At 49.1% G+C, this 21,289-nt stretch overlaps 1 protein-coding gene across 3 annotated transcripts in view; it reads right to left on the bottom strand.

Moving 5' to 3' along the window:
- Window positions 1–21,289, bottom strand: part of Mtss1 (MTSS I-BAR domain containing 1) — a 154,265-nt gene that overhangs the window by 34,312 nt on the left and 98,664 nt on the right. For all 3 annotated transcript variants that reach the window (XM_071602136.1, XM_027949953.2, XM_027949937.3), the window contains exons 4-5: window positions 3,424–3,508; window positions 2,346–2,437 (exon numbers count right to left, since the gene is read on the bottom strand). In XM_071602136.1, coding sequence (XP_071458237.1) covers window positions 2,346–2,437; window positions 3,424–3,508 — 177 coding nt within the window. The remainder of the gene's footprint in view (window positions 1–2,345; window positions 2,438–3,423; window positions 3,509–21,289) is intronic.

Raw genomic sequence — 21,289 nt, 5'->3', positions numbered from 1 at the left:
GCACTGCAGCTGCCCCCCCCTCCCCCGGCCGGGCAGCCTGGGCAGGTTCCTGCTCTGCTCTGATGCTGCACCGTCTTCCCCACCTCTCTGCAGAGCTTGCTCACTGGGCTGGAGAGGTCACCTCCCCAGCTGCCCCAAGTTCAGGGTGATGAAACTATGTCTGTCCGTTAGGATTCCTCTCAAAACAGCACCTCGATGTCTAATTCCTCCACCAAACTCGTGGCTGGCCACCTTCAGCTTCTGCAGCACCCTGCTCTCTCCCTGCCCCATCCTGGACCCTGCCCTCGGTTCTCATCTTCCCCGAGGGAAGCAGTAGTGACTTGGTCTCCTCTGCCCACCCTGAGGCACCAGGTGCAGAGGGAGTGACAGGTGCTGCTACCAGGCATGTCTTCTCAGTGAAATCTGAGCTGAAAAGGTGAACAACTGCTCTGCCACCAGCCTGGGGGTTGGCACCTGCCCCCCCACCACTGGTCCAGACACAGGTCAGCTAGCAGGGGTGCAGAGCCTGGCAATGGTCTAAATTCAGTCAGGCCCAGGCTCTGTATCAGCCTCGGGATGTGAATCCCTCAGGGAAAACGGGGAAGCATTTCTCTGTGTCTACCTGGGATGGGGGCGGGGGAGTATTCAGTTAAAATCAAGGGACCTTGGTTGTCCTGGATGAGAGGTGAAGCAGAGCTCCAAGAGTCCTGCTGCCTTCTCCCCGCGGGCTCAGCAAAACCGCCCTTACAAAAGCTTTCCACATCCAATTTTGAAGTCTTTGCTATCAAATCAGCTTTGCAGGACCACCAAATGTGCACACTGAATAAAGAGGTAGCCTGGACACAGGTGGGAAGGTCAAATGGAAAACATCAACTTTTTCCTTGTCTTAAAAAAAAACAACAAAAAAAAAAACAAAACAAAAACAAAAAACCTTTCCGATGTTTGTTTGTTTCTTTCTTTCTTTTTCTTTTTTTAATCTAATGGAGGTAAAGAGACACATCCAGGGAACCTAAGAGAAAGCAACCATGCCTTAGTTAATACACGTATTTGAAGGACAGTAAATCCTTCCAAGTTGTCGGTCTCCCTAACTTCAAGTGATTGTATCAAACACAAGAGCTAGTCCCAGATGGGAAGTGCCACTGGGGGTAGATCTTAAAGAAGGAAATTTTTTTTAATGATAACTTTTAAGAGAAATATGAGATGCTATTTTCTCTATTAAAGGTGAATCAAAACTTTTAAAAAGGTTGGGGTGGAAGGGTCAAGGATTTTATATTAACTTTTTATATGATTGTTAAATATCTGGCTACTGTATCCACACTTAGGAAATTTCAACAACACAAGTCTTCTCCAGTCCCTTCTTTTATCAAAATGATTGGCTAAAGTTCTTTAAAAGACTGGTTTTCAATAACAGTGAAGACAGGAACCACAAGAGCCTATCAGCTGTGATTAATATATTTTATAGGACATACAGATCTATTTATTGTTTTTGTGGTCCCAGCGAGTACAAAGACATGGGACATAGTATGGACACGGCAGCTCTAAGTGCGTGATTGATGGATGTGAGTGAATGTACAACTTCCTGGTGGTTACTGACAGCTCTGAGGATGTGGAAGAAGGTCCATTTCATAGCCCAAAACAAGTGAAATAAACCATCCCCATGGCTGCAAAGAGCCACCAAGAGTGGTCCATCCGTGTTCCCAGAGCACTGGTTGGTCTTCACTAGGGCCCACTTTGCCTTGAACAGGGCTGATCTGTTCCTGTACTATTAGATTCCATGCCCGTCTTTCTGCAGACCCCCCAACATTTAGCACACACAGAACTCAGAATGACCCCAACACGGGATGAGGCCTTATTATCAAACAGTCTTTGGCCTGTGCAAAAAGAACACAAAACACTCGCTTGGAAGAGTAGCAGTGCTACTTCCTCTGCAGATTACACCTTGCTCCTTCTCCTGCTTTCAAGGTCCCCAGTGATTAACTAAACCAGTTAGTGAAGACTTCTCTCTCTAGAGACAGTACAGGGAAGGCCCAGCTCTGAGCAGGTGACCCAAGGTAAGCTTTTATCATTGGAGTCTTGGCTTTCAAAATGTTCTGAAATGCCTTAAGTATAAATGTTTGGCACTGAAGCCTGCCATTATAATTCATTTTAATTCAGCGGATGGCACTGCCACCAAGAGTTCAGGCTATCAGTGGAGTGATACTGCACGCCAGGAAATATCTCACAATGGGATCACTTTGGACTGCTCGTCTCCTGACACAGGAGAAGCAGGGAAAGAGGGGCCCAGCCCTCTTGCCACCAGGCAGCAGCTGGCAACATCCACAGCTCTTCGCACTGCGCTACGAGGCGTCAGACCTCTCGCCCTGTACCTTTTGCGTGGTCTTTGTCCAGCTGATTGGCCACTTTCTTCCATTCTTCCATCTGTTCTTGCAGTGGATTTATCAGACAATCAATTAAAGCACTTTTATCCAAAGAGAAAAAAAGGAGAAATTAAATAGATACATTCTGTTGTCAAGACTTACATTTGGTTGTCAAAACAAATCTAAATCACAATTCCTTGAAGCAAGCAAAGGCTGCCTAGTGAGCTGACATTCACTCAGAACTCCACAGCTTGGGAACAGCCTGGATGCTTGCTTTCTAATGACTATTGAGAGGCTACATACACGTCAGTGGCTGGACTGACCCCTCTTCTCACTTCCCAGCTGTGTTCCAGCAATCAGATTAACAAGCCAGGTTGCAGAACACGGGCATCTCCCCTCTGACTGCAAATCAAGAACCACCCAAAAGCAAAGACACCTGGGTCTCAAGTGGCCCTTTGTAAAAACCTTGAGGGTGGGGACCAAGCATTACTTAGTTTTAAAAGACCTAACAGTTCTGATGTGCATTCAGGATTATAAATCATGATGTACACTAATTGTGCACAGCCTGGAGAAAGAGACCCAGAAAACTGTAGGTCTGTACTGCTGGCTTCTAGATCATCAAGAAGGGAAGATATCTCCAGATGTCCTTCTTTTATTCTCCCAAACAGAACTGTGAGACGCTGCTGAATTGGCTGATCTCCTTGGGGGATCCTGTCCATTTTCATCTCAATATTGGTGACTCCAGATCCCTATGCCAGCCCCTGCCATTTCTCTAGGACCCTCTGGCTCCTCAACTGACAGGAGAGAAGGTGAGACCCATGCAGCATTCCAGAGATGATCTGAAGGGAAGTGCAGGTCCCTAGGGCAGGGACCTGGCCCATGGCTCTCAGCTGCATCTGGAGTACCTAGACCAGCACCCAACAATGCTTATTCAATGAATGAGCAGGACCAGGGGAAGGCAAGGATGTGGGGCCCTAAATGCTATAGGGAGACCATTCTGCGAAAGGGGTGATACTGTACACATCACTGCCTCCTTCCCCTGAGATCAGCAAGGACATTATGGATTGAGGTAAAACATGCTCCTCACCTGGAAAACTGCCTCAGCTTGGCTTCAATGCTTCTGTGCCTCATGCACATCCTGGTGAGAGCTGAGCCGATCTCCCTGGTACCACCTGAAAAATTAACAGATAAAACTGAGAGACTGCTTACAAGCAGGAATCTCTGAGATCTTTGTAGGAACTTAAAAAAAAGCCCAGATTTTACATCATAAAACCTAAGCCACTGCCCCCCAAATGTCTCATCACAGACATGTGTACGTGTATATAAACCAAGTATGTACACATATGTATGCATGGTGACATGCTTGTATAAGGCCAAACTAAGGCTGTGGTTAGTCTGTATGATACTCTGGTATTTCCTATTCTATCTGATGTACATATATTTTTATAAAGCTGATTGTGCTTCAGAAATAAACTTTACAATTCATGAATGGGACCTGTAGTTGAAACAAATACTTCCCATATAAGATGATCAAAACAGCATCTGACATTTAGGGGAAAGCTAAAAGTCGATTTTTGTGCCCCCATTTCTGGCCAAATAATCCTCTTAACATTATTAAGAGCCTCTCTAGTTAATTATTTCAAGATACATGTTCGAAAATGCAAGCCATTCAGAGAACAGCAAGTTAACGCAAAATGAAGCCACAGAACATTTTTGAGTGTTTTGGGCCACTCCAGTGACAAAGGTCTTCAAGCCCAGCCAAATATGGAAGGTAGGGGCCGCATAGTTTGATTTTCCCAAAACTCCTGTCCTACTTTCCCTTGGGACACACCCTTCCTTTCCCCTTCTTAGGAACAATGCTCAAATCAGCACTTCCCGGGGTATGGGGGGAGCCTCTATAATCTCAGATGGCAGTCACTCACTGGAAGGAGCAATTACAAATGACAGGAAAACACGGGTGCTTGTGAAACTGGGGGAAAGAGTCAAATAAAGCACTCCCTTTTCAAGATAAGGCCTTCCAGGGAAAGCCACAGAAATTATATCAGTTTCTACCAAGTCGAGACCATAGAAAAAAGTCCCTCTTTTATAAGTGCACGTGACGTTAGGGGTTTTATTTTGCTCTGCCCTGTCTTCTACAAATGGCAACTTGGTGCTTCAGTTCCACCTGCTTTCCCTTTTATTCTGGAAAACTAACAGGTTTCTACAATCAGATACTACTAATAATAATAGTGACACATATGAAATGCGAATATTTCCATATCTCCTTTTAGCCTGAAAAGAGAAGCTTTCCCAGGGCAATTCTTCCCCTCCTCTACAACAGGGTCTCCCCACCTCAACTACTGAATTTGCCCACGGAGCTGTCCTGGGCACTGTTAGATGGCGGCAGCCTTCCCATCCTGTACTCCCTCAGATTGGTGGCTCTTAGAAGTGTCCCTAGATAGTCTATGCCAAGTGTTCCTGGGGGGAAATCATCCCTTGATGAGAATCACTGCTATAAAAGAACCTAAGCAAGGAGTAAATGTCACTCGAGGCTGACTTTTTAAGTGTCTAGAAGTCTTTTAAATGTTGCAGCCCTTCACTTCCTGGCATCCCCACCCAACAGGCTGGGGAGACCATGATCATCTCTGTATCACCATCAACCGCGGTTCACACCTCTCCACCAGAGACAGCCAGTAGAGGGCGCTGTTCTCACATGCTCTACCCACCTTCTGGGTGAGCTTCAGGTTGTCCAGAGCTTTTATTGCTCGTTTATAAGCAAGAATAAGGATTGCTTTATCCCCAAGGAAATAGCTCCTTTTTTTCCCAAGGCCTTCATTTGATTAAAAGTTAATAACCTGGCCACAGAAGGAAATTGGCACACTCATTCATTGCTGGTGAGAGTGTAGACTAATACTATCCTGGAGGAAAATTTGGTAGCATCTATCAAGAAAATGCCTTAAAAAATATGCACCCTCTTTGACCCAGCAATTCTAATCGTAGAATTTAACCTGAGGAAATAATTAAGGGTGAGAGAAAATCTTTACCTATGAAAGTAGTCATCGAAACGTTGTTTACAACATCAAAAGACTAGAAACCCAATCCCATTATAGGGATCTGGTTAAATAAACTGCAGAACAGAGGCACACAATGGAATAGCACGCAATCACCTAAAATGTTAGAGAATAATCACTTAAAATGTTAGGTATAAAAAGGTATGCCAGTATTTAGGACTTCCTGGCACTGATCTTAGAACCTGGAAACTCATTTAATCCTTGCTAGATGCCTGGTTGTGCTGGTATTGTTGTTATACCCATTTTACAGGCCGGAAAAGCGCTTCAAACAACTTGTCCTAGGTCATATGGCAGTAAATGAGATTCCACCAGACTGAATCTCCATAACTGGTGCATTTATCCATTCAGCTTAATACAGACAAAGAAGATAGGAAGGGCACAGTGGAGAACAAACACCACACCAAACCTACCCCTCTACACACTATTATGGACATTAGGGCTTGCTATAGCCAGCTCTCAGCCAGTCCTTTGGTTCTTGAACCCAGAACTAACTTGTGGGACCCCAAGGACTGAGCTCCATCTTGGTTAAGCTGCTTTGGAGAATGCTGGAAGTTAATAATCTATGCCCTTTTTTACCCTCAAGAGAGAATTAGAAGGTTGGAAAACATCACCTCAAAGCCCAGGTCCCCTACTCCATTCCTCTGCCCCATTACTTCAGTTACCCTCCCAGATAGTTTCATAGACTTATTTCATCCCCCAGACAGCCCACCGCTTCCCAGAAGCAGTTGGGCTACTGGGTGTAACAAGTCGTTTCTGAACACAATGTGCATGTGCCCTGCCCCTGGGCCTCTGCAGAACAGGAAACCCTACAAAGGACAGGAAATGAAGAACTGCAGGGAAAACATCCCAACAGCAGTGTCTCCGTCCAACTGGCATGAGGGCTGGGGCAGAGGACGACCCCTGTGCACCCAGGACCAGAGCTGGACTCTGCTGATCTCAGGATACCCTAAAAATAGGTCTCAGTGTGCAGTGCTTAACAATAGCCCTGCTCTCCCGGCCCTCCCTAGAACTTAAAAAAACACCAATCAGCAGGTTTGAATGGGAGGAAACCAGCCACAGCTACAAAGACAGGGAAAGCATCTGGAAGAGGCTCCATTGATCGTGAGAATATTTATGGAACCAGATCACTGGCTGAGGCGCTCGGCCACTTGTGAGGGAGGACAAGATCTTTATGGTTCTGAATTCCCAGTACCCAGCGCTGGGATATGAATGAACTGATATTCGCCATTTTAGAGCAAATCACCAGGCTGGGCCTACCTGGAGGCCGGACCAGAGACTGGTTTGTCTTTTGTTTATTCCCTACATATGTGTCTACCTTCTACACTATATACACCATAAAAGGTTCTAAATAAATAGGAGATGCTTGATCTTAGAAATGGTCTATATAGATTCAAGGTCAACCTCCACAAAAGATGGTATTTTAGTTGGTGCAATAAAGTAGCACAAACTTAGTGGCTAAAAGCAACACAGATTTATTATCCTACAGTTCTAAAAGTCAGAAGTCCAATACGGGTCTTAACCGACTTAGATCAAGGTACGGACAGAACTGTGTTCCTTCTGGGTCTGCAGAGAGATCCTTGCCCTTATGAGCTTCCAGAGGCTTCCTCCATTCCTTGGCTCACGGCCCCTTCCTCCATTTTCAGTCCAGAGGTGTGGTATCTTCTCTCTTTTCTACCTCTTCTCTGACCCTCCTTTGGTCCTTACCTGTCCTCTAACTTATTCCTGGGCCACCTCTGCATGAGAAGTCTTGTCATTATACTGGACCCACTGGGAAGATACGGGATCATGTCCCTGTCTCAAAGTCCTTAACTGAATCACCTCTGCAGAGTCCCTTTGCAGATGCGACTTATAAGAGAGTGTGTTCCCAGGTCCTGGGGATTAGGACCCGAGGGTTGTTGGGGTGCACTGTTCTGCCTGCTCAGCAGGAATAAGAGCTGTGAATCTGGAGCCTGTGGGGAGGCCTGGGTCTCCAGCAGCCGTCCATCCAGAGGATGCCAATTCCACCCTGTTGGGAGAGAGGGCAGCTGGAGGGGCTGCTGGGGAAAGTCCCCAGATCTGGTGAGAAACACATCAAAGAGACCCACAGGATGTGAGCCAGGAAGCAGGCCGCCTGCCCCCGCAGCACACCAGCTTTACGACCTTAGCATGAGGCTGGACAAAGAGAACCCGAGTCCTGGGAAAGCTCTCCTGGAACCTGCCTTCCCCCTGAGCCTGAGCACCCTATTTTGCAAGAACACACATTTCCTTATTTTTAAGGTCATTTTGATTTGGTTCTGTTTCTTGCCAGCAGAAAGGAGAAGAGGGGAGGGAGCAACATCCTCCCTGCTTCCTCCCTGAAACAAACATCTGTTGCTAAAGAAGTGCCCATCAGCGATCCAATGCAGCTGCTTAGGGACGCACGCATACGTTACGGACAACACCTTAATATTTTTTTAATGTGGTACCTGTCAGAACTTTCTTCCATAATAAACAAAGTCTTCTGTAATGAAGTAGCATAAAATCAGACAATGATCTAAATGGGATGATCGGTAGATTGGTAGAAATCAGAAAGTAAAAATGTCCTAGGACAGGACTATGGAAGTATGAATGCTGAGGCCCAACCCTATGCACCATGCACAGGAAGATTCTTACAAGTCCCCCAGGTGCTTACTGAATGTTACATTAGCTTCCTAGAGCTGTGTAACAAAGAGCCCCAGACACTGGGAACAATCACAATGCATTCCTCACAGTTCTGGGGGCTCAAAGTCTGAAATCGAGGTGTCAGCTGGGCCTCACTCCACCTCAAGCCTGGAGGGGAGACTCCTTCCTGCTTCCCATGGCTTTAGGCTCAACCACTCTCATATCTGCCTTGTGATCACACCACCTCCTCTGTGTGCTGAGTCCCCACAGGACATACATGCTCTGTGTATGTGTCTTTAAATTTCCTTCCTCTTATAAAGACTCCAGTGTCCCTGCCTGAAGACCCAACTGCATGGCCCCATCCTACCTGAGTACATCTGCAAAGACCACTGGTCCAAACAGTCACCTTCGCGGGTTTCAGGGATTAGGACTTCCACATGTCTTTTGCGGATACACAAGGCAGCTCATGACGATTATCTACCAAGTGGCCAGGACTAAGTGACTTCAAAGGTAATGAAGACAAGGACTTCGTCCTGGAGGGGCTCACAGACTGGATGGGGGGATATGTATAAAATGACACAGAGAGCTGGGTACGTGGCACACACCTGGGACCTCAGCAACTCAGGAAGCTGAGACAGAAGAATCGCTAGATGGAAGCCAGCCCGGGCACGGCCCTGTCTCCAAATAAAAAATAAATAAGGGCTAGAGCTCAGAGCTGGGGTGCCCCTAGGTTCAATCCCTGGAAATACAAAAAAAAAAAACAACCAGTGCAGGGAGGAGCCCCGTCTTCACATCAACCCATTTAACAGGGAAAAAGGCTGACGCTCGGCAAAGGGCCCCAGAATGGTTCGCAGCAAAGCCAGGTCCAGACCTGCTTGACTGACACCAAAATATCCTTTCCCACTATGACAAGCTGGGGACATTCCTGACTGAGGACAAAGAAGCACGTTAAGGTCGCAAACAGAATCCAAATTGTTTCTGTGCGTATTTTTGGAGGGCGGGAAGGAAATAGGGAGAGCAAAGGCCACAGTCACTGTTCCTTCCTCCCAGTTTCCATGTGGCTGAACCTTCTGTTCGACTTGTCCGTCAAGTGGCACTGTCCTGCCCCTCCACGGGGCATCTTGTGCAGTGGCTGCCATCCCTCTGCACAGCAGGACACCAGTGGGCGGCAGTCTGGCCTCCAGCGTGGGCAGGGCAATGAGACCCAGAACGTGTTCTGTGGGGCGGGCTGCTGCCGCTGCAGAGGAGAGCAGACGGAGAAGCAAGACGTGGAACCCCTTTGGTGGAAGTTCAGGGGCACAATAAGTCACTGTGAGTCGCAGCTGTCCCTCGGAGGGCTGACATTGTTGGAAGGCTAATTAGGATCAGGGAGAACCTCGGGTAGATGCTCATTTTACAGACAGGGCAGGGCCTCTCAACCTCAGCTCTGCTGACATTTGGACCAGATCTTTCTTTGTTGTTGAGAAGGATCACTTCTGTGTCCTGGGAGCCACAGGCTGTTCCACAGCATCTTGGAAAACCCCGTCCTTATCCATCGTGACAACCAGAAGCGTCTCTACACTTCCTAATGTCCCCCTGGGTGCTCCTGCTAGGAAGCACTGGAACATGTCCTCTTTCCACACGGAGGAGTCGCTGATTCTAGAGCTGGACCTGGGAAGCCAGGAGCGCTGTCCCCAGCTGTCACAGCAGGCTCCCCGCAAATGCTCATCACAGAAGCCACCAAGCCATTAGGCTCCCTGCCTCCCCCAGCCTCGTGAGCACAGAGGTAACAGGCATGGCGTGTTGCCGTGATGAAGAAAATATCCCACTTGCCATTAAAGGAACATTAATTTAAAGACACAAGACTGACGTTCCCCACAGTCAACAGGCCCTCCCTCCCTCCACAGCCTTGGGGACACATTAATTGAACTAGAGGCAGCTTATGTTCAAGTCCAAAATAAAGAAAATAACCAAGTAACCACAGGAGGGAGCCCAAGAGCCCACACCAGGCGGCATCTGAAGGGCAGAGACCCTGTGGAGCTGGGAAGAGCTCCTTCCTAGGTGGGAGGAGAAGGGGACGGGGTAAGAAGGCCCTCCAACCACCATCAGCCAACAATGAGCAGCCAGCCCAAGACTTCTCTGAAGATCTGTGACCTCTGACACAAATCAGGAGCCCGGCACACCTACCCTGAGAGCTCTCGCCTCCTCTGCCCCTCACTGGGTACAGATGGGTACCTGTGCTAAACACAGGGGCGTACCTCATGGCACAGGTGACACTGCTGGCTTTGTTCAAAGGATCCAAGAGAGTAAACGTAGGGTTCCTGGATACATAACTAACACACACTCCAAATGTACCAAGTATGGGGGTAGGTGCCCCAGGGACACCAGGAATCTCTTCCAAAACTCATCTGTTTCACCCACACCACTTACTTGTCGGGGTCAGTCACCCCTTATCTCCCATCGACCTCCAGGAGTCTGAGGGGTCTCTTGGAAGCTGTATCCCCATCTCTCTCCCCTCCTTGCCACATGCTTGAGTGACATGCAGAGCCTAAGTGGCCTACAAGCCACAGAGTTCTGTTAGCAGTGGTGTTCCCACTATGGCTAATCCTGAATCTTGGCACACTCCTCGACGTCTCCTGCACTAGCAGGAGAATAAGCAGCTCAACCAAAAGGGTTTGCCCTGCTGTCCCTTGTCATCTGTGTTGCATAAATCACACCCGAAATGCATCAACGATATCAACGATGATCTCCAGTTTGGGCTTCTTGTAAAGCCATCTGAGCATCCTAGATTTTGACCTCTTTAATCCACAATCTTTTTTCTTTTTTTCCCCTGTAGTGTCAGGATCAAACCCAGTGTCTCAGGCTCGGCAAATGCTCTACCACTGCGCTACACCCAGCCCCTACATCCCAGGCTTTTACCAGGGCCTCATCCAGGCAACTTTTTGTTAAAAGTAACTTTCTAAACATTCCACTTCTTGTATAGAAACAACACATCCTGATTTTTCACTCATAGACACTTAGTACCTGACAACTAAATCTCTTAATGATAGTCATACAACTGGCACATACAGATTTGGGAGCACAGGCAGCTGCCACGTGGTTAAGCCTCAGCCCAAGTGGGACAAGTATGTGACATGCCAGAGGAGCCGCCATCAGAGAGCTGAAGACAGGAGGGGAATATTTTACAGAGAAAATAAGGGGCACTGGCCATCTCAGTGGGTCCATTAAGCAGACCTCTGATGCAGCAATTGTCAGCCAAGCCTTCCAGGAAGGTGAGGCAGTGGCCTCGAGAGCTGGCTTGGCAGCAGCCTGCATCCCTGATGAGACACCAGCCACCCCACAATCACCCTCTCTCCTCCCGAATCTAATTCTGCTCCTCTCTGAGGAGCTGGCAAATCAGGACTCAGAAGGTGACTTAAAAGTCAAAGGCCATTTCCATGAAAGCCAGAATTGTCCCTTCTTCCCAACATCTCAGCAGACCACCGCGGCCGGGCAGGATCAGTCCAGCGCCTGCCCGGGAAGGTTCCCTTCGTACTCACTGACAGTCACGCATCAGCCAAGCAGACGCTTCCCAGGGCTCGGCCTGGGGTATGGAAAGGGTCATGGTCACCACTCTAGAGAGGTCCTATGCCCTGCACCTACCCCACAGCAGGCAGGCAGCTGCCCTGGCCCCAGACCTGCTCATTCTCACGCTGTGGAGCTGCAGGCAGCTGCCCCCCGCCAGCATCCTTCCAGCCAAGCACAACAGGAAAGTCCCACTGAATCCAGCGCTCCAGACCAGCTCCAGACCATCATGGGACGGGCCTCAGGGCCATTTCTGCCACCACCTGGCAGGCTGTAATATTTTGGTTTCAGGATACCAGGAAACGGTCTCTTTCTCTCCTTCCTCTCGAGCCCATACTCAGAGAGCCCTGAAGTCTTGAGACGCCAGGTGTCTTTTCACCTTGACAGTGGGCTGGAGGGCTGCCCGGGTGCTGTGTCACAAAAGGTGCTCGGCGTGTATCAGCTGCCGCTCTGGCTAGGCTGAGCGGGGCATGGCAGGGCACACCATCTGCTGCCCTGGGGGACACCTGGAGGCCGGCAGTTGTCACGGAGCGACAGCTCTGCATGCACACACGTGTGGACAGTGAGCTCGGGCTTGACCTGGAGCTGGGGCCTCCTCCCACAGTCCCTCCCCATCTGTCTCAGGATCCTTTTGTTTTACAGTTTAGGTGACCGGACACAGTCTCTGGAAAGGAGTGGAAAAGGGCTGCAAAATGTCACCTGAACCTGAGCCTGACTTCTGTAGAAAGAGGGGGCGAGGGTCTCGTGCCTGGAAAAGTTCAACTGCGGCCCTCGAGCCAACCAAAACCACACTTCAAAGATCTAGTTGGAACTGGGCGTGGTGGTGCACACCTGTAATCCCAGAGACTCAGGAGGCTGGGGCAGAAGAATCCCAAGTTCAAGGCCAGCCTGGGCAATTTAGGGCAAAACGAAATAAGAAAAGGAAGGCTGGGGAGGGTGCTCGGTGGGTTCAATCCCTAGTGCTGAAGGAAAAAATTAAAAGATTTAGTCAAAGTGGCAAAATCCGAAGCATCATTAGGTGGACAAGCGCAGTCAGACCAACAAAGCATCACATCAGTAAAGAACGCTTGGCTGCCCTGGGCCGGGGGCCTGCCAGACCTCAGCAAGGGGTGGACACACCTTCTTGGGGGGGTTCTATAAGTGGGTTCCCCAGGCAACTTCCAAGCTGAGACAGATGGTTCCTCTTCCTGGCAACCAAGATACTGGAGTAGTGCAAGAGGTGGTTTCCATACCTACACTTGAGCAATGTTTAGGAAATACCTTAATCTAATAACTATGCTATGAAGCAAGGAGACAGACCCTGTCCTCAGAGCAAACTAAAAAGTCCTCATGTAGAGTGACTTGGGAGGCTGAGACAGGAGGACTGTGAACTCAAGGCCAGCCTCAGCAATTCAGCAGCACCCTGTCTCTAAATACAAAATACAAAAAAAGGGCTGGGGATGTGGCTTAGTTAACCAAGCGCCCCCAGGTTCAATCCCTAGTTAAAAAAAAAGAAAATTAAAAAAAAATTTTTAAAGTCTCATGTAAAATTTTCTTTAAGACCTTGAATGGAAAGTGCCTCAGAAAATCCATGGAGGGACAGACCAGCAGCTGCTCCTTACGCTCGCCTGGGCAGGCGGCTCCCATCCTCCTGCTCGCTCTTGCTTCTCGGTTCCCAGAACCTCCTCTCTGCTCCTCCGCCACGTGTTTGTGAGGCAGCTGGTTCCCACTCGGGGGCTGTCATTTTTATTAAAGGTCAAAGCAGGCATTCAGGATATTAAGAGCATCAAATTAACAAAGTATGTTTCTTCTACTTCATCAGCATTTTATTTTTCCTTCTGGGCTCAGAGAGACGGACAGTGGGAGGGCGCGGTGCCATCTGATGCCGTGGGTTTGCTTAGCTCCAGGGAGGGGAAGGAGAGCAGCAAAGAGCCAGCTCCAGTCAGGCAGGCCTTCACCTTCGACCATGTCCCTCTCCTCCCTAACCAGACAGTGGTCACACCTAGGCCACCCAGCAGCACCCGATGCCTACGTTAGGCCTGGCGATGGCTCCAAACAAGCCAGACTCCCTGTGCACAGAGGTCACCTGTATGGAACACACACTCTGATGTCAAGGAAACCAAGAGGAGGAGGAGAAGGAGAAGTACATCAAACCAAGCCAATAGGTTCCTTAGGACAGATTTTCAAAAATGAACCCCCACAAAGGAAGCACGATTTCGCTGAGACCACAGTGGCAGTCTTCAAGGAAGGGGAAAATGTGGAGTTTCCTGTTCAGAAACCTGTTCTTTCCAGCTCCATGTACAGCTGGGTGGTGACCACAGGCGGTGCACTGAGCACTCAGCAAATGCTGGGTGGGGTCGACGTCACACCCAGGCTGGAAGATCCTACAAGCTGTTATCAGATGACAATCTTTCAGCGATCTCCCACTTCTCAGTCTCTCTCACTTCACGACTTTTCATAAAGCAGAGGAAACAAAACCACACACAATCCTACCACCATCTGGCGGCTCCAGCCCACCAAGCATGAGATGCTGGCGTGCATGGGACTGGCAGCCGCAAAGACCAATATTCCTCTTCCTTTGTTGCTGTTTAAAAGCAAAGCGAGAATGAGAACACAAAAACACGGACACGCTCACACGACGGGCACCACAACAGGAGCAGACACATTCCGCCCTCCTCCCGATGGAATGTGCTGGGCTGCAAACCCTGCAGGGGTGTCACCCGGGAAATGCCACTGGCTCCCGACATCTGACATCTGCCATGGTGAACCCCCACCACCACAGTCTGCCTCTGCCGCCAGGGCATAGAAAGGGGCTCCCGGCGGAGCCAAGCTTGAGTGACTGGAGGATGCCAGCTCATACCAGCAAAGCAGATGTGGCCTGATGCACAAACCACATGTGTCTTCCTGGACCACGGGACAGAACTGCCGGGTAGGGATGCTCGCAGGATCATCTCCCCACAGCCTGCATGCCACGTCAGATAATTTAGAAATGGTGTGGTGGAGTGAGAGCCTGCCACATGCATCTCACTACAGGGGTGACCCTAGGCTGACACTCCACAGAGGGAGACCCTCATCCTGTCTCTCTAACTGAGCTTGGGTCTTGTGTTTTCTGTGACCACCTCAAAGTCATCAATCTTTGTGTGTGTATTTGTGTGTGTGTGATGCTGGGGATTGAACCTAAGGCCTTGTGTATGCAAACAACTGAGCTATTCCCTAGCCCTCCAATATTATTTTTTTTATTTTATTTTTGTGGAGTAGTGGTGGTGGTACTGGGAATTGAACCCAGGAGTGCTCTACCCTCATGCTGCATCCAGTCCTAATTTTCTTATTTTATTTTAAGCCAGGTTCTCACCAAGTTGCCCAGGCTGGCCTTGAACTTGTGATCCTTCTGCCTCAGCTTCCCAAGTAGCTGGGTTTCCAGGTATACACCACCATGCTAGGCTGAAACCTCTAATGTCTAGAATCAGATCATGCTCATGTCACTGGCCTGAGACTACTTGTTCCTTTAAGTGGCATCTGTACATCCCTGAACTATGTGGACTTCACCCCATCTCAGGAAACAATCTTACTGCTTTCCAAATTATAGGGACAGCTACCTTTGCTGAGTACTGGTAATGTAATAGGCAGGAATGTTGTATTTGTTTGTTTAAAAACTTCATGATACTCCTCCAATAGATACCATCATAAGATAGGTATGAGGAGCCTCAGAGAAGTTAGGTGACTTGCCCGAGGTCCCAGAGAATTCAGGATTGGCATCTAGGACTGAGTCCATAGTTAAAACTTTTAACCACTCCATTCTTGAGGACATTTTGCCAACATGTACCACTGACAGAGATGCTGGCAGGCAGGGAAGTCGTATAACTGAGGGAGAATAAGAATCCTTCCGCCTGAACATCTGTTTTAACCAGCCAGATTCAAACCATAGCATGGTAGTGACCTTGCTGGACCATGTCCAGGTGGCTGGTCTGTTCAAGGCTTGGGCCCAGAGTGGGCATGTGCTGTCAGGCCTCAGCATGAGTCACCCCTGCTGCTTCCTGTAGCAGAGGAAGCAGGTTGACTCAGGCAGAGGACCCTTTCCTATTTGCTAGGAGAATGGATTTCCTAAATCACCCCCTCAGCAACTGACCGCCCCCCCCCCTGCAGCCCATCCCAGGAGGGGACACCTGCAGCACAGCCTCCTGGGGATGCTGCCTTCCAAGCTAAACCCAGGATCCCTTCATTTTCTTCTTCTTCTGCCTTTTTTTTTTTTTTTTTTTTTTGGTACTGGGCATGGGACCCAGAGGGGCTTTACCACTGAGCCATATCCCCACCACAGCTTCATTTTTTAAATTTAGATACAGGATCTTGCTAAGTTGCTTAGGGCCTAACTGAGTTGCAGAGGCTGGCTTTGAACTTACAACCTCCTGCCACAGCCTCCAGAGCTTCTAGGATTATAGATGTGCACCACCACACCCTGCTAGATCCCTTTAAGTTCTGAAAACATTGTTTATGTCTTATAAGCAGCTCTGGTCATAGCAGATGCTCAATAAACACGTCTAAGGAAGGCCTGGCAGCAATGGTGAGCTCTGACTTCTGACCTTGGCAGCTGTTCTTCCAACAGATGCAAATAAGGAAAATACTCTCAGTGAATGGTTTAAGCCTGACAGAGGCTCATCAATCAGACCTACAGGAAGCTGCCAGGGCAATGGCTGGGGGTAGGGCGGAGCTGACCTTGTGTCCTGAGGGTGAGGACCAAAGCCAGAATAACACAATGGCTTCCCCTACTCCACCAAGGTCATTGCCCAACCCCAGAGGCCCAGTTAAGTCTGATTTATTGCCCCTGTGTGGTGTATGTAGTGACTGCCAGCAGCTGGTCCTTCTGTGGGCCTGTGTCCCTTCCCTTAGCCCTGGGGAGGGATTAGAATCATGAATCTCAACTCTTAAGGTCTAGGCCAGGAGCTATTGGCTTGTTTTGTTGTCCTTATTGTTTGTTTGTTTGTTTTGGGATGAGTTATTCACAGTCAAAAGCAGGGAGGACACATGGATTATCTCTTGGGCTAATTGTGATCAAGTGGTAACAAATGCCCAGCGCCTCTTGCTGAGGCTCTGAGGCTGTGTCTAGGCTGATGGGAGAGAGAGCTGCCGGAAGCTGGGCCAGGCCTACCTTGAATTCAGGAGTCCTCCGGGAACATGTTCCCTGTATTTGCTGCCCTGGCCTTTAAGACCCCAAAGAATACTAAAGATGCCACTTCTCAAACTTTAACGTAGGTTGTGTCTCAGAGGTAGAGCACTCGCCTAGCATGCGTGAGGCACTGGGTTCGATCCTCAGCACCACATAAACATAAAATAAAGACATTGTGGCCACCTATAACTAAAAATTAAGTATTTTTTAAAAAAAACCTTAAAACCTATATTAGGGTCGCCAGGGAGGTCATGCTAAAACGCAGATCCCAATTCAAAACAAGTTCCCAGGTGATGGCGACTTGCAGCTAGACCACCGGCCACACTGAGTCAGCTGAGCAGGAGAGCAGGCTTGTCTTTTCTCCCTCGCAGGATCAGAGGCAGCTCGGTCTCTGCACAGGGATGGAGGAAGGGAGGGACCATGGAATGCAGTCCCCTCCTTTCCTTCTGCAGAAGCATGCAGTGTCACACTCATGTCACCTGGGCTTACTGTTGTCTCCTCCTTGTGGACAGCAACTACAGCCAAGCAGCCCCGGGATTCCCAATGTCTAGCAAGATGCGCAACCCAGAATACACCTCAATAGGCATTTGCAAATAAAGAGGAAACAAAGCTTAAACAAACAAACAATCATCACACCGAATCCTATATTGGAAAGCAGCTACTCTTGACGTTTGGCAGCTGGGTTAAATCTGAGCTCCGTGGAGAGGGCAATGAGAGGCTCTTTATCCGTGTTAGACGCACTGTGGATTTATCCCTGTTAGATGCACCAGGATCCCTTCTGCCTGGTGCTGAGAAAACAAAGAGGACCAGGTTCAAGACCCTGAGTCTATGGGCTCCACAAGGCCTGCCTGGCTTCAGATCCAAAGTCATCTAGAGAAAGAACGTATCTAGCTGCCAACCTGCTTAAAAATATCCGGATCAACAGTTGCCGGGCTATTCTGCCACCTTTCAAACAAAATTCGATACCTGAGTACCTACTATGCGGGAGGCATGATTGACAATGGGATAATGGCTCTTCTGTTGGAACATGCAAAAAGAAAAAAAAAATGAAACGAAAACAAAGAATCAAGTCGTTTTTATTTTAAGACATGGGGCTGACACTGACTTCAAAAGTCCCCTAAAGGAAGGAACAGGGCCCATTAAAATGTTCCCAATATTCAGAGCATATTTTTTTTGAGAAGATAATTACTAACAATCTCAGGAAGCGACGGGTCCCCTTCTACGCTATTAGAGAAGCCTTCACAGGAGCAGATCTGTTGCCATGGCAACAATCACTCGACTGAGGATAAAGAAGGATGAGGGACCTACCAAACGGTACTCTCCACAGTACGCCCCGAGACTCCTTAAAGCCACTTTCTAAAGAACCTTGGGCATCTAGGAGTTGGAGAACTAAGAGCTGAGTGAGACGCGAGGGGTAACCAAGTTTACCATGACATTGGGATTTCTTCTTTATCTTCCCTGCTCCGATGGTCCCCTGACCCAGGGGACACATCTCCAGTCCAAGAGCTCGCTCACCTCTGGGCTCCAAGCAGAGGACCTGAGGTTTCTCTGGAACACTGGGGCAGGTGAGCAGAGGCAGGAGAGGAGTGGGTCCTGACCCTCCCTCTGTCCTGGCAGACGCTCCAGGCTCCCACAAAGCCTGCCATGAGCTCAGGTTGGCCAACCAAACTGCAATGGGGTGGAAGGCAGCTTCTCCCAGGTCTCAGGTACAGCGCTGGTTCCAGTTCCAGCCATTTCCCGTCTGATCGACACGGCAACTCTAAATAGTGACAGCACTGAGCACCTTGGTGGTGTCCAGGGGACTGAGGGGAAGGGTGCCAGGAAACAGCGTCACAGTATGCCCAGTGCCCACGTGCAGGAGTTCACGGACCCGCAGATGGCCAGGCACACACGACACTCAGCAATCGTCTCTGCAGACCATCACAGATGACGGCTTCTCCCAGGGACCTGCCCATTGACCATCTTTTGAGACAAATGCCGAGGGATTCTTAGGTAACTCACAGGCAAACACTCGTATAAACCAAGACTAAGAGGAAGGGGCAGCCGTGGGACTGGGATAAGGGGTGAGCATCATGCAGATGGGCACAAGCCCTGCTGAAGAACAGCTCTGTACCTGGCCACGTGTGCAGCTACGATGAGCAGCACCACGGTCTGCAGAGGAGCCTCAGATCCAGCCAACCTGAGCTTGTGACCTGGGATTCCAGTGACAGGTACCCAGGATGCTCCCCTGTGTGCCTGCTCCCATCCCGCCCCCCACAGAACAGCCCAGAATCCTTGCTCCCTTCAACTCCCAGCTCATCACCCACCTCCCCACTTCCCAGGTGGCTCTGGGTACCACGGGCATCTTTTAGTGTCGCTCTGGACTCACGGTCCACCAGCAGGACCACCATCCTCAAACAAGCTGGAGGAATGGCTGATTTCATGGGAGAGAGTTAGAAATATTTAAAGGAAATAACCTAGTTTTTAAAAACTCCACTATCCTTTTAGTACCTCGTAACTAGTTTTTACCATCCAAAAAGAAGACTTTGAAGAAAGGAAACAAATACACGTGGCCCACCAGCTTCTCTCCATCAGACACCCAGTAGGCATATTTGCACAGAAAGGGATTTCCCCTGAAGACAGCACCGGTGAGCAGGTGCCTCCCAGGAACGAGGTGCTCACAGAGGCTGCTTGGCCCTGGGACTCACAGAATGCCGCAGAGCAGCCCTGTGCTTCCCGCCACGCTCTCGGTGGGGACCAGCACTCAGCCGGGGAGGAACCCAGCAAATCACCTTAACAGTACTTCATCACTGAAGGTTGAGGCAGGGATTAGCTCCTTCAAGAACTCAGTGATGGGCTGAGCATCCCAAAGAGGTGACTTTCTACCACTCTAAACCCACAAGTAACAACAGGGGGAGGAAAGAAGCAGGAAGAACAGCTCCTAGAGGAGCCAGAGGCGGGAGTAGACATTCCTATTCTAGGAAAAGAAGTCGAGGCCATCCCAGGACTGGACTGTGGCCGCCATGACTGGTGACTGCACAGACTACAGGAAATGGCCCTGGCCTAGAAGAGCTGTGTGCTCACGTAACTGAGAAGGGTGCCCAGCCTTGAGATGCTGGATCACTTTAGGAAACCATTGCCCAGTTATCTCCATCTGAAACTGCCCTTCCAGGCAGAAATCCCACCCCAACAAGAAGACAGGAAAAGCAACGGCACTCCAATGACCTCACGCGGGAGACACGGAGGCGGAGGCAGACATGAGCAGATGGAGGGCAGGGGCAGATTTAATCACCAGCCAATATGAGGTCCCTTGATTGACACTGAATTGTATTCAGCTCACAAGTGTTTGAAAGCAGATCAATAACTACAGTGTTGGAAAGTGAGATTAAGCAAACCCAGGTTTCTTATTGTTCCAAGTTCAAAAGCTGAGCCCTAACAAGTGCATTACACAAATAAGACAACCACCAAGAGCCACAAATGTCCCACTGGACCAGGGAGACAAATGCAGAAGCACACTATTCTCAACACTATGGTTCTCAACAGGGTTTGGTGCTAGCATAAGAGCCCTCGAGGGTATTTCCCTGGCCCCAGACAGATGACCTGCTTCCTGACTGCCCCAGAGGTCACTGGTACACAACTATACCCAGGGCCTCAGCTATGCCATCTCTCAGTTCACTCAACAGCCCCACAAGGACCCATGAGGACAACCTTAAAATGAGGAACGAGACTGTGAGAGCACAGCTAGGTCAGCCGAGCAGTAGCACACCTCAAGGGTTAAGATTCTGGGTGCTGGAATTGGCAATCCCTAGTCACTGTCCCAACTTTCCCTCTGACCGACGGCATAATCTTGGGTGACATCCATTCTGATTTTCAGTTTCCTTGTCTGACAGTACGTCCTCCATGGAGCCATCAAGGACTGACTGGGACGGTCCAGGTAGGATACTGTGCACTAGGCCCTGTATACAGTTTATCAGGCTATTAACATGCAAACCACAGCTGCCTGGCTCCAGATCTCTGTCTTCATGTGTACCCCTTCCCACAACAAGACATCCAAATTGGATTCTGAATGTATGGGCCACTTCATTGCAAAACACATTGTAGTTTTCTGTTTAATATCTGAACTAATATCTTTCCTAAGACAAGGAAACTGAAATTCAGTAACAATTGAAGGAGTCACTACTTCCAAAGACAGCCACAGAAAGGTCCTTTAATCCTCTCTGGATGGCTGCATACAGCTCCTTAGATTGTAAACTGCACAATTCCAAAGGAATGCAATTCCTAGAGAATGAGCCATGGATATCCTGAAGTCTGATGTCTACTCTAGTCACATCCAGAAAGAGATCTGAGTGGAATTGAGTCACGGAGCTATGGCTCTGCTGCCCCCATCCCTTTCCTTTTATCTGTTGGCAAACTTTAAAATAGACGGATTTACTTATAGCAAAGGTAGGGGTCCCACCTGAGGCAGAACACGGTGATGACTTGCTGAGGAAACCTTGGGGACAGACACTGACACCGATGGCCTGCCACCTTTATAAAATAATCATTCTTGGAGGTTTTGCTCAGTGTGTGTGTGTATGGGGGGGGATGACACTACTGAGTGTGTACTCTGAAAAATGGTTGGT

This window comes from Marmota flaviventris, chromosome 15, assembly GCF_047511675.1.
Source record: "Marmota flaviventris isolate mMarFla1 chromosome 15, mMarFla1.hap1, whole genome shotgun sequence".
Taxonomy (NCBI): domain Eukaryota; kingdom Metazoa; phylum Chordata; class Mammalia; order Rodentia; family Sciuridae; genus Marmota; species Marmota flaviventris.
This window is presented reverse-complemented; position numbering and strand designations above follow the sequence as displayed.